The sequence below is a fragment of the Delphinapterus leucas genome, chromosome 1, assembly GCF_059928025.1.
Source record: "Delphinapterus leucas isolate spDelLeu-1000000601 "Yukka" chromosome 1, BTC_Dleu_Yukka2, whole genome shotgun sequence".
Taxonomy (NCBI): domain Eukaryota; kingdom Metazoa; phylum Chordata; class Mammalia; order Artiodactyla; family Monodontidae; genus Delphinapterus; species Delphinapterus leucas.
This window is the reverse complement of record NC_143129.1, coordinates 134777472-134789016: the sequence shown is the minus strand read 5'-3', so window position 1 is coordinate 134789016 and position 11545 is coordinate 134777472. Positions and strand designations below refer to the sequence as shown.

Genomic DNA, 11545 nt, shown 5'->3' with positions numbered 1-11545 from the left:
CTTTTCTCTCCAAATCTGTGGCTATTGTATCTAATAGATGTATTCCAACAAAATGCATCCTGCATCATATATATACAGTACACATGGGTCAACCTGTTTAGAACAGAGATTGTAAACTGGTAGACCAAAGCTCACATATGACCCATGGTAACTGTTTTGTCCAGCACTTAAAAATATAAATTTGAATTGACTGTCAACACTTAAAAATTGCTGATTTCATGTGAAAAATCAAGTTACTCTTGAGAAATCTAGAGATCTGAGGAGACTGGAGTTTTAGAAATCAGCTCAAGCTAAAGTCCACCCAAGATGGGGAAATCTAATAAAGCTGGAAAACCCAAAGGGGGCTACACTTCCAGTATAAGGATAAACAGAATAAAACCTGCTGCACAGAAAGGGACAAGGAAACTTGCCTGTCTGGACCTTGGCATGTGGGAAAAATATATACAGCCAAGTACCAAGGAGAATGTGGTTATAAATTATCAAAAGATAAATACACATACATATATTTTGACATGTGTATCTTTTGATAATTTACATCCACAAGCTGATAATCCCACACATATTTTTGTAGTCCAGTTCACCCTACTTTTGTAGTTAAAAACAGGTAGAGATACTAATTTGGTCCTGGGTAAGTAATGACCCCGGGCAACTATAAGAATAAACACAAATGATCTCTGAATGAATGTAACTTCAATCTATATTTTGAAGAATTCCTACAGACAAAATTCAAAGAGTATGAGTTCAGAGTCAAAATCCATAAAACACACAAGTAAATGAGGCACAGAGAGTAAAAGGCAGCAGCAACAGATAACACAAATCAGACCTGCAAAATCCTCAGCTATAGAATGTCAAGACACAGAATATAAAATAAGAAGGCTTAATATTAATTCACTCAACAAAAATTTTTTGAATACCTTCTATTTTCCATGTAATGTTCTAAGCTCTAAGGACAAAGCAGCCAACAAAATAAATACCCTGGCTCTCAAGAAGATTACATTTTAGGAGAGGAAGACAAACAAATAACTTAATAAAATATGTCGTATGGCAAGTGGTGAAAAAAGAAAAAAACTAGGAGAGATATGGAGTACTACAGTAGAGACTGTCCTTAAGAGCCACATGGGGATTCGCTCTGGGTGTGAGGGATGACTTGAGAGTCCTGGGCTTCTTGTGCAACTGACATTAACAGGTGACAGAGGTATAATGAGATTATAATGGTTTCAGGGCAGGCAGTGGTAAGGAACCCCACTGTGAGTATGGTTGCTGTGGAGGGAGAATCCTCTTCACGAAAGCATATAGAGTGCTAGGCCTCTCTCTTTGCTCTTGACAATGCTTATGTGAGGGTAAGGGAAGAAATGTCCTTATCTGAAGCACAGGTTACTACAGGCATCCCTTTTGCTTCCTGCTGATGGAGGTATAGAAGTCAGGGGAGAGACTGACATTGTTTCAAGAAAATAAAGCCAACAGAAATGAGCAAGAAACTATATAGAATTGTCCAATAAAACTTCTAGGAATGAAAAAATGACAGAAATTTAAAACTCAAGTTCAAAGGGAGACTTGACGAAGCTGAAGAATTAGCAAACTGGAAATCAGATCCTAAAAAATTATCCAAATGCAGATACAAAATATGAAAGAGAGAGTGCCAGACTTGGGCAATAGAATTAGAAGGTCTAGGGGAATTCCCTGGTGGTCCAGTGGTTACGACTCTGCGCTTTCACTGCCCGAGGGCCCCGGTTCAATCCCTGGGATCTTAAACAAATAAAAGAAGGTCTAATACACATGTAACCAGATTCCCTAAGGAGATAGCAAAAATGAGGGAAAGGAAATATTCAGAGAAATAATAGCTGAGAACTTTCCTGAATTGTTGAAAGTCATTACCTACCTGGTCACAGCAGGCACTTGAGTTTTTGTCTATAAGTAAGTTTTTCTTAAACCACCATCTATGCAGCATGTTTTTAGACTTGGATTTGTTTTTCTGATAGGAAACTGAAGTAATGTCTGGGCATGCACCAGTATTAAAGCCACTCTCTTCAAGGTAGAGAAGAGAAATTTTCTCATGATCCAACTTACTAATTATAACTACAGCCCGCCCTTAAGTGTGATGGATACAGTAGTAACTACCAATGAGTTTGGTTGATTCTCTGCAGTTTTTAACATTCTTTTGGGAGATTTCCTTTGCAAATTTTTCTATCTTTTGTTTTCCCTCCCCAGGAATGATTTGGGGGACCCATTGAAGACAGTGCCCATCAGTGGGTTAAGTGGTGGAATCCAATTTTATCATGACCTTAGAGGCGCCATAAATCCCTTTCTGTTTGAGAACAAGGTCCAAACATTTTAGCATGACACAGAGGCTATTTCTTTGTCTTCTGTCCTGCTCTCCTTCCCAGGTCGGCTCTTAATATACACACACCAGACAACTCACAATTTCCCCGAATATATGAAAACATACCACCAGCCTATTAGGCCACCATGCTTTTGTACAGGAAATTCCCCCTTGACCTCATTGTGCCTCCCATCCCTTTTCAATGCTCCCCACTAACCTCCTCTCACCTAAAATGTGCTGGTCTCAAGAAAGTCTACTGGTCTTTCATGATCCTCTTCAAACTGGGCATCTGGCTACCCAAAGCTTTCTCTGACAACATCTATGGTACTTTATGCTTCAGAGGGTTCATCTCTTTATCCAGGCATGTACTGGGTGCTCAATAAACTCTTGGTGAACAAATGGTATAGAAAGTCCAGGAAAACACTGGGGGGAAAAGTCAAGCTGAAAAGGTCACTGTAGGGCAACCTTTATCCCTGGTCTCAGAAATACCACTTGTAGGAAATTTACCTCTGTAAATAATTGAGAATGGACTTGAAGATTTAGCTACAAGGCTCATTCTTCATTGCTGTTTCAATAGCAAAATCCTGGGCACAATTTTAAGTCCTTCAGTTGGGCTTTGGCTAAATGAATGTACAATGGAATACTAAATATTTTAAAACAAGTATGGAAAATATTTAGTGGCATGTCATGATATTTTATTCAAGGAAAAGAGGTGGTTCAAGGAAAAAAGCAGTGGGTTCAGTCTGATTACATATAATGCTATACATCAAATTGTTAACAGTCTTCTGGGCGTGGGATTCCAATTCTTTTTCTTCTTTCGGATTCTGAAAAAAAAAATCTAACTTTTCCACAATGAGTACTAATTATTTTTATGATTTTTAAAAAGGAGAGTTTTGTTTTTAAAGGACCTTTCATGGTCCTACTACTTCCCTTTGGAGCTCCAACTCTACTAAGAGGCCATTCATATTCTCAACATTCCACGGTACCCAAGGGAAAGGCTGTCCAGATATTTTAGCCTCATTTCAGAAAATGGACCCTTGGAAGGGAAAAACAGCTGCTCCAGTCAGTAGTGATTTTGAAACCCAAGCAAACAGAGTGGACGATTCCCAAGATTTTATGATGTTAGAAAACTTCCATTAGCGTGTTTCACTTTTCAAGATAAACTCCCCTGAAAATTCTGTGCTGATATTGAAATGATTTGCCATGGAAGGACTCTATCCCATCCAGGATAGAATCCTAAAGCTAGCATATTCCTTTTTACTTTAATCTACTTTTGCTTGGACATTCCACAGCTGGAAATACACACACACACACACACACACACACACACACGGACTTCTAAACTCCCCGAGTTACCAAAAGGGGCACCACCACCCGCCCCCTGGCCAGCAAAGAGGCCCAGGTGGGGTGGGGGGGTCCCCCTCTCCAGGGGTCAGGCAGGCTGTGAGCCCCAGCACTCGACTTCCTCCTCTAGCCTTCCGGGAGGTTCCCACCCACTTCACTGCCATCGGTCACCAAGGAAGTCACGTTCTGGCCTCAGAGCTGTTCTGAAGCTTTTGGAGGAAAAGTGGGGGTGGGGGGTGAAATGAAAAGAGCCTTTGTAGGGGCCAAGAGACAGAGCCCCCTAGCTTGGTGTCTGTCACTAATTAAATGGCGATGGGGTTAAGTGATCTTCCGTTGCGTGGATTAAATCTCTCATCTGTCAGAAAAGGAAGGGGTTGACCTAGAATGACTGCGTCCTCTCTTCAGTGTTGAGGAGGGTGAGTGCCCCGATGTCCCCGGGAGCGCTGCAAAAGGAAGGAAAAATTAACATGTGCTGAATTAACGTGTAAAATACCGTTTTATTTAATCCTCCAGCAATCCCACATGATAGGTGTCCCGGATCCCAGTGTACAGTTTGAAAATAGAAGCACAAGGGCTGAGAAATGCTTTCCAACCTTTTCAACTTCATGGTATACACGGAAAACTTTTGTTTTCTTTTTTTTTTACAGCACAGTTGGGCTAATGTGTGAGCACCAACCAGAAGCAAACTGTTCCCGTCACCCCAGGAAGAGGAGCTCCAGTTCTGTTTACCTGTCCCACCTGTTACCTGTTCGCGGCTCACTGGAATGAAAGCCTTGAAGCGGCTGATCCAAGAGAAGTAGGATATATCTGAGTCAAGACGCAGCTCTGCCTTGTTCGACTTCAAGAAAGTAACTTTATTTTTTTGAGCTTGTTTCCCCACCTCTTTAAGTGAAGCTAACAACAGTATGCACATCACAAAGATAGTGACGTGAGTAATGAGTAGGACCAAACGTTCATCACCGAGCCTGCACCCAGGGACCGCTCAGAGGTTTAACCCTTTCAGCGCGGCTCAAGTCCTCGCTCCTTGCGGGACAACCGGCGCGGGGCTCAGCGGAGCGCGGCGCGGCTAAGGCTGCGCGGGGGCGGGAAGGCGGCGCCCGCGGCCGGGGGAGGTTCCAGGTTTCCGCGCAGACTTCTGCGTACCCCGCCGGCTGCGTCACCATCCGAAAGGGCAGCCGGGCCGGCGAGGGCGGGAGCGAGGCGCCGCTGGAAGTCCCGGTGCTCTTACCGAAAGCGCGAGCGCGGAGTTCCCATCCGCGATCGATGCGGCTTGGCTGCGTCCCCCCCCCCGCATCCCCCCCGCGTCGCCTTGGGGCGCCGTTCCACCTCGTGCTCCGGCTCCTCACAGAGTCCCGGGACGCGGGGGGCGGCCGACCCAGCGCGAGAGAGGGACGGCGCCCACGCGCTTCTCAGTCCTCGGCCCCTACGGCGAAGCGAGGCGTTCTTGGCCCGGGTTGGGGGCCACCCGGAGCCCAGCTGGCCTGACCGCGCCGTAGTGCCTCGCAGTTCCCTAGTGGGGGCGGGAGTTGGCACTGCGGAAGCCTTCCCCACTTGTTTCCACCCCCGGACGGCCGCCCGACTCGCCGCATTGCACAATTCCTGCCGTGGAATTGCCGCGTGACTCGGACAGAGCCCAAAAAATGTTTCCCAGGTTACCCCGGCCGAAAAAGGAGCGGTTAGGTGTCCCGCGCTGACCTCCGGGCGCCCTTTCAATTGCATTTTTTCGGGTGACTGGGTTGCCGTTTAAAATGCAGAGGTTGCCCTTTACAAAGAAAGAAAAAGTCACTAACCGGCGGGAGCACGCGCTCTCGGTTGACGCCGGGTGAAGGCAATTGACACTTCCCCGTGATATTTTCAGACAGGAAAAGTGTTTCGATCTCTGAGGGAGAATTCAGGAGCTGGTTTTAAGGCAGGACGGGGAGTGATGCTTAAAGGAGTTGGAGACAATCTTGAGCTTTCCAAGAATCACAGTGTTAATTAGTGCCGGTGGCGCATCGTAGGTTCTGAATAAATTAGAGAATGAATGAATATTTGGAGGAGGGATTTAAATGGTTGTCTGTAAACCAATGCTTTCATTTTGCAGATGTGGAAATCTAGAGGTTAAGTGATTTGCCCAAGGTCATCTACCAATTAGTGGTGGAAAGCAGGAAAAGAAACTGTCTTAATGTTTCAACTCCAATGCTTGTAATTATGAGATGGGTGTATTTTTCCTTCTTTATGAAAATAAAATGCCTTCTGCCGTAATATCTGCAAAGTCTTACTCCAGGCCCTCTTACTCCAGCCATCTAAAACAAAACAAAACAAAACAACAATCTCCAAATTCAATACATACATGCAAAAGGTTAAATGTGACAATGCCAAAGGCATATGTGAGAGGCATTTTTGTCTTATTCCCATAAGCTAAGAGCACTTCTTAATCACACAAAATATGCCAACAAACATACAAACAAACAAACAAAACTGCTTCTGGGACTTCCCTGGTGGCACAGTGGTTAAGACTCTGTGCTCCCAATGCAGGGGGCCCTGGGTTCCATCCCTGGTCAGGGAACTAGATCCCACATGCATGCTGCAACTAAGAGTTCACATGCCACACCTAAGGAGCCGGCGAGCCACAACTAAGACCAGGGGCAACCAGATAAATAAATAAACAGTACTTCTCCAAGATGGTGTGGAAGACACCAGGTTTCCACTAACCTTACTTTTCTAAGTACAGTGTTTTGGTGTTTCGAATGGGAACTGCTAGACCCATGAGTGACCATCGTTGTTGCTCTGAGATTGGTCAGTTGGTTTACTCAGGCTTGGAATAGATTTGTTGCTCATCTTTCAAAGTAGACAAGCTGCAATCTGTGAGAACACAAGGGACTTCAATGACAGTCCTGCAGATGGCTGGACAGCTTGTTGTCTTTGAAGTTTCAAGGCTGACCAAGTATACCAAATGTCTAATTTAGGGACCAGAATTGCCCAACAAGTAGATGTGAAGATCAAAGGAATCAAAACTATAAGTGGCAATCATGAGTAAAACTTGATTCTTTTGTGGGTTGTCAAAAATGGTTTCCACAATGATGATTATGATGTCCTTATAGTAATACAATTTGAGTGCATATTCTTATCCAAGAAAATGCTGGGTTTTCCAGTGATGGACACAACAGCAGATCAAACTATGAAATGTCTCATTTTTTAGGTCAGCCAGATACACTCTGAAATGGGGTAAACTTCTTCTGTAACTTTGCTCTTTTATCTACCCTTCTCTACATCTGATATCTTGAAGTTAGGAACAAATACAAATTGCTAGAAAAATGTGAAATTCTAGACTGCTAGGTAAAATATATTAATTCTGGTTTGATAATCCTACACAATGTTCATGAAATCAAAGCATTATCTCCTAACATTCTAATAAGCCATTCTATTCTTCAGTAATAAAAATGTTGAACCTTAAAAAAAAATCATCTCCTATATTTTTCCCATATAGCAATTTCTGATGTGCCATTTTACCAGACTATCAAACCTGAACTCTAGAAACACAAATTGTTGGCCCCTATTATTGCCCTGCTTTGCTGCTTGAGAAAAGATATATGATCAAACAAAAAAAAAACCATCTTTTCCAAGTCAGATCTTACCAATAACAACTTTGGATGCAAATGATAGTTTTTAATATATTATGTATTTCTTTCAATACCATTACATAACTGGTGTTGAATTTTTTTGCAAAGAAAATATCTCAGAACAATTTCAATTGTTATCAACATTAATTAGTTTAACTATAAGATGATATTTATCAGTTATGGTACAGCATTTTGGAATTGGTTGGGTCATTAGAGAAAATGCAATTATATTCCACCTTTTTACAGATGAGAAACTGAAGGCTACTGAAATTAAGCAATATATGGAGTTCCTGACAGTCAAAAACAGAACTGAGGATTCTGATTTGCCATGTGTTTTAGAAAATCATCACCATAGCCTTCATTTCATAAGTGTGTGGTTCATACCATGTGTAAGGCATGGTGCTTAAAACTGCGGATATGAAAAGGTATAAGAAGCTCTCAAAGATTTTTTTTTTTTTTTTTGCGGTACGCGGGCCTCTCACTGTTGTGGCCTCTCCCGTTGCGGAGCACAGGCTCCGGACGCACAGGCTCAGCGGCCATGGCTCACGGGCCTAGCCGCTCCGCGGCATGTGGGATCTTCCCGGGCCTGGGCACGAACCCGCGTCCCCTGCATCAGCAGGCGGACTCTCAACCACTGCACCACCAGGGAAGCCCTCAAAGATTTTTTATAATCTAATTGGTGATCTAGGCCAATGCTTCTCAAACTTTAATGTTCATAGGAATCACACAGGGATCTTGCTAAAATGCAGATTCTGATTCACTGGTTCTGGAATGGGGCCTGAGATTGTTTTGCCACTGATATGCCCCAAGGAGATGCCAATTCTGCTGGTTCACAGACCACACTTTGAGTAGTGAAGTGTAGGAAATATAAATAGAAAGATAATTAACAGTCTAGTAACCTGAAATTTTTGTAACACAAAATTTTGTAATACAAAATGATAAAAGCTTCTTAGCATCGGAAAATGGATGTTACAAAACTCATGCTGGTTACTTCTAGGAATGTCCCTCAGACACTCAGAGCATATTTACTGTTACAAAATAATAATCTATTTTTGTCTCTGAGAGCAAAACATACTAGAAATAACATAAATAGTGGGGCAAACAGAAAGAAAGGAAAAAAGTGATGGCAAGAAATAACATCAAAGGAAGAGAGAGAAACAACATAAATTTTTTCAAAAGAATTTAAAACCACCACAGCCAACTATCAGTACTTCTTGAGAATATCAATGAAAATGTGGTGCTGTACAATGGATATGAAGTCAGGAAGTCTTGATGAAAGTTCTGGTCTGCCATTTAGTGGCTATATAATCTTTAGATTCATATGTAAGTTGTTTAGCTTCATTTTCCCTATCAGAAAAAAGAAAAAAAAGAGATAAATGCTTCCAATCCCCCTGGACTGAATAATTAAATGCATTAAATAAGATGATAATGCACTTGACACAGAACTTCAGAAGAATGTACAAACTTCAAAATGCATTTTAGGGCTTCCCTGGTGGCGCAGTGGTCGAGAGTCTGACTGCGGATGCAGGGGACACGGTATTCGTGCCCCGGTCTGGGAGGATCCCACATGCCGTGGCGTGGCTGGGCCCGTGAGCCATGGCCGCTGAGCCTGCGCGTCCGGAGCCTGTGCTCCGCAACGGGAGAGGCCACAACAGTGAGAGGCCCGCGTACCGAAAAAAAATAAATAAATAAAATGCATTTTAGGTTTAGAAAATGTCAGCAATCTTATTAAAACCACTGCAGTGGGGCTTCCCTGGTGGCACAGTGGTTGAGAGTCCGCCTGCTGATGCAGGGAACACGGGTTCGTACCCTGGTCTGGGAAGATTCCACATGCCGCGGAGCGGCTGGGCCTGTGAGCCGTGGCCGCTGGGCCTGCGCGTCCGGAGCCTGTGCTCCGCAACGGGAGAGGCCTACAACAGTGAGAGGCCCGTGTACCGCAAAAAAACAAAAAACAAAACCACTGCAGTGACAAATAGTTCTAATCTTACACAAACTATTTGAGAGAACAGAAAAAGCAGGTACCCTCTGTGACTAATTTTATGAGGCTGTTATAACCTAGGTATTATAACCTAATAAGGACAATGCATACAAAAAAGGAAAATAAAAGGCCCATATCCCTCATTAGCATAACTACTAAAATGTATGACTAAGTTTGGTTTTTCTCAGAAGTGGAGGTTGACTGAACATTAGAAAATCATTAATGTAATTAATGATATGGACACATTAAAGGAGAAAATCATATGATAATCTCAATTTCAGAAGAAAAAAGTCTACAGCAAATATTATGCATAATGGTGAAATGCTGAACGTATGCCATCTGAGAGCAGAAACCATATAGGATTGCCTGATATAACCCATCCTATTGAACATTATACTGGAGGTCCTAGCCGTTTTTTAATTTTTCCAGCCATTCTTTTTGTTGTACCTTGGCCTTAAAGGTAGGGGGAAAAGATACACACACACACACTAATTGGAAAGGACAAAAGTGTCATTATTTGCAAATGATTTGATTGTATATGTAGAAAATCTAAAAGAACCTGTAGATAAATTACAAGAATTCATAAGAGATGTTAGTAAGATTGCAAGAAAGAAAATCAATAATACCATAGTAGACAGAATGATGCCCCCACCCCCGCAAAGATGTCTAGATATTAATCCCTGAAATTTGTGAATATATTGCCTTACATGGCAAAAGTGACTTTGCAGATATGATTAATTTAGGGATTTGAGATGGGCAGATCATCCTGGATTATTTGAATGTAATCACAAGTGTAGTTAAAAGTGAAAGAGGGCAACAGAAAAGGCAAGGTAATGTACTATAAGAAGTACATTACTTCCCTGGTGGCACAGTGGTTGGGAATCTGCCTGCCAATGCAAGGAACACGGGTTCATGCCCTGGTCCGGGATGATCCCACATGCCACACAGCAACTAAGCCCGTGCGCCACAACTACTGAGCCTGCACTCTAGAGACCATGAGCCACAACTACTGAGCCCGAGTGCCACAACTACTGAAGCCCGCATGCCTAGAGCCCATGCTCTGCAATAAGAGAAGCCACTGCAATGAGAAGCCCATGCACTGCAACGAAGAGTAGCCCCCGCTCGCCGCAACTAGAGAAAGCCCTCGCGCAGCAACGAAGACCCAACACAGACAAAAATAAATAAGTTAATTAATTAATTAAAAAAAAAGAAGAAGAACTTGACCTGCTGTTGCTGGCTTTGAAGATGCAAAAAGGGGGCCACAAGCTAAGGCATGTAAGCGGCTCTAAAAACTGGAAAGGGGGACTTCCCTGGTGACACAGTAGCTAAGAACCTGCCTGCCTGTTTGGGGAACCCGAGTTCGATCCCTGGTCAGAGAAGATCCCACATGTCGGAGGGTGACTGGGCCCGTGCACCACAACTACTGAGCCTGCGCTCTAGAGCCCACAAGCCACAACTATTGAGCCCACGCACCGCAACTACTGAAGCCCACGTGCCTAGAGCTGGTGCTCCGCAACAAGAGAAGCCACCGCAATAAGAAGCCAGCACACCGCAACCAAGGGTAGCCCCCACTCTCTGCAGCTAGAGAATGCCTGTGAGCAGCAATGAAGACCCAACACAGCAAAAAAAAAAACAAAAAAAAACTGTAAAGGGCAAGGAATAGATTCTCCCCTAGAGCCTCCAGAAATGAACACAGTCTTTCTAACACCTTGATTTTAGCCCAGTGAGACCCGTTTCTGTCTTCTAAACTATAGAAATGCAAGATATTAAACTTCTGTTGTTTTGTGCCACTAAGTTTGTGGCAATTTTTTACAGGAGCCTTAGAAAATAATACAATTATAAAACCATCGATTTCTAAATACCAGCTCATAACTGAAAATTAAGAAGATAATATCTATGACATTTGTGGTAGCATCCAAATTTATTTTAAAAATCCAGGAATAAATCTAACAAAATATATGCAAGAAAATTATAAAACTTTATTGAATGTTGTTAAAGAGAACGTAAGTAAATGGAGATATACTATGTTCATGGATTGGAAGACTTAACATTTAAGGATGTGAATTCTCCCAAATTGATCTATAGATTCAATTGCAATTCCAATCAAAATCCCAATAGACACTTTTTCGGTGAAACTTGACAACTTGATTCTAAAATTTATATGTAAGTGCAAAAGGCCAAAAATAGCCAAGACACTCTTGATGAAGAAGAATAAGATAGAGGACTTGCTACCAGATATTAAAATTTATAAAGTCATAATAATTAAGATAGTAAGACGTTGGTCCAAGGATAGAAGAATAC

At 42.6% G+C, this 11545-nt stretch overlaps 1 protein-coding gene across 1 annotated transcript; it reads left to right on the top strand.

Moving 5' to 3' along the window:
- The first annotated feature begins 4324 nt into the window (after positions 1–4324).
- Positions 4325–9378, top strand: LOC149750735 (uncharacterized). The gene is made up of 2 exons (XM_089900364.1): positions 4325–4411; positions 4668–9378. Exons 1-2 carry the CDS (start codon positions 4325–4327, stop codon positions 5283–5285), a joined length of 705 nt encoding a protein of 234 aa, XP_089756490.1. The 3' UTR covers positions 5286–9378.
- The last annotated feature ends 2167 nt before the right edge of the window (positions 9379–11545 follow it).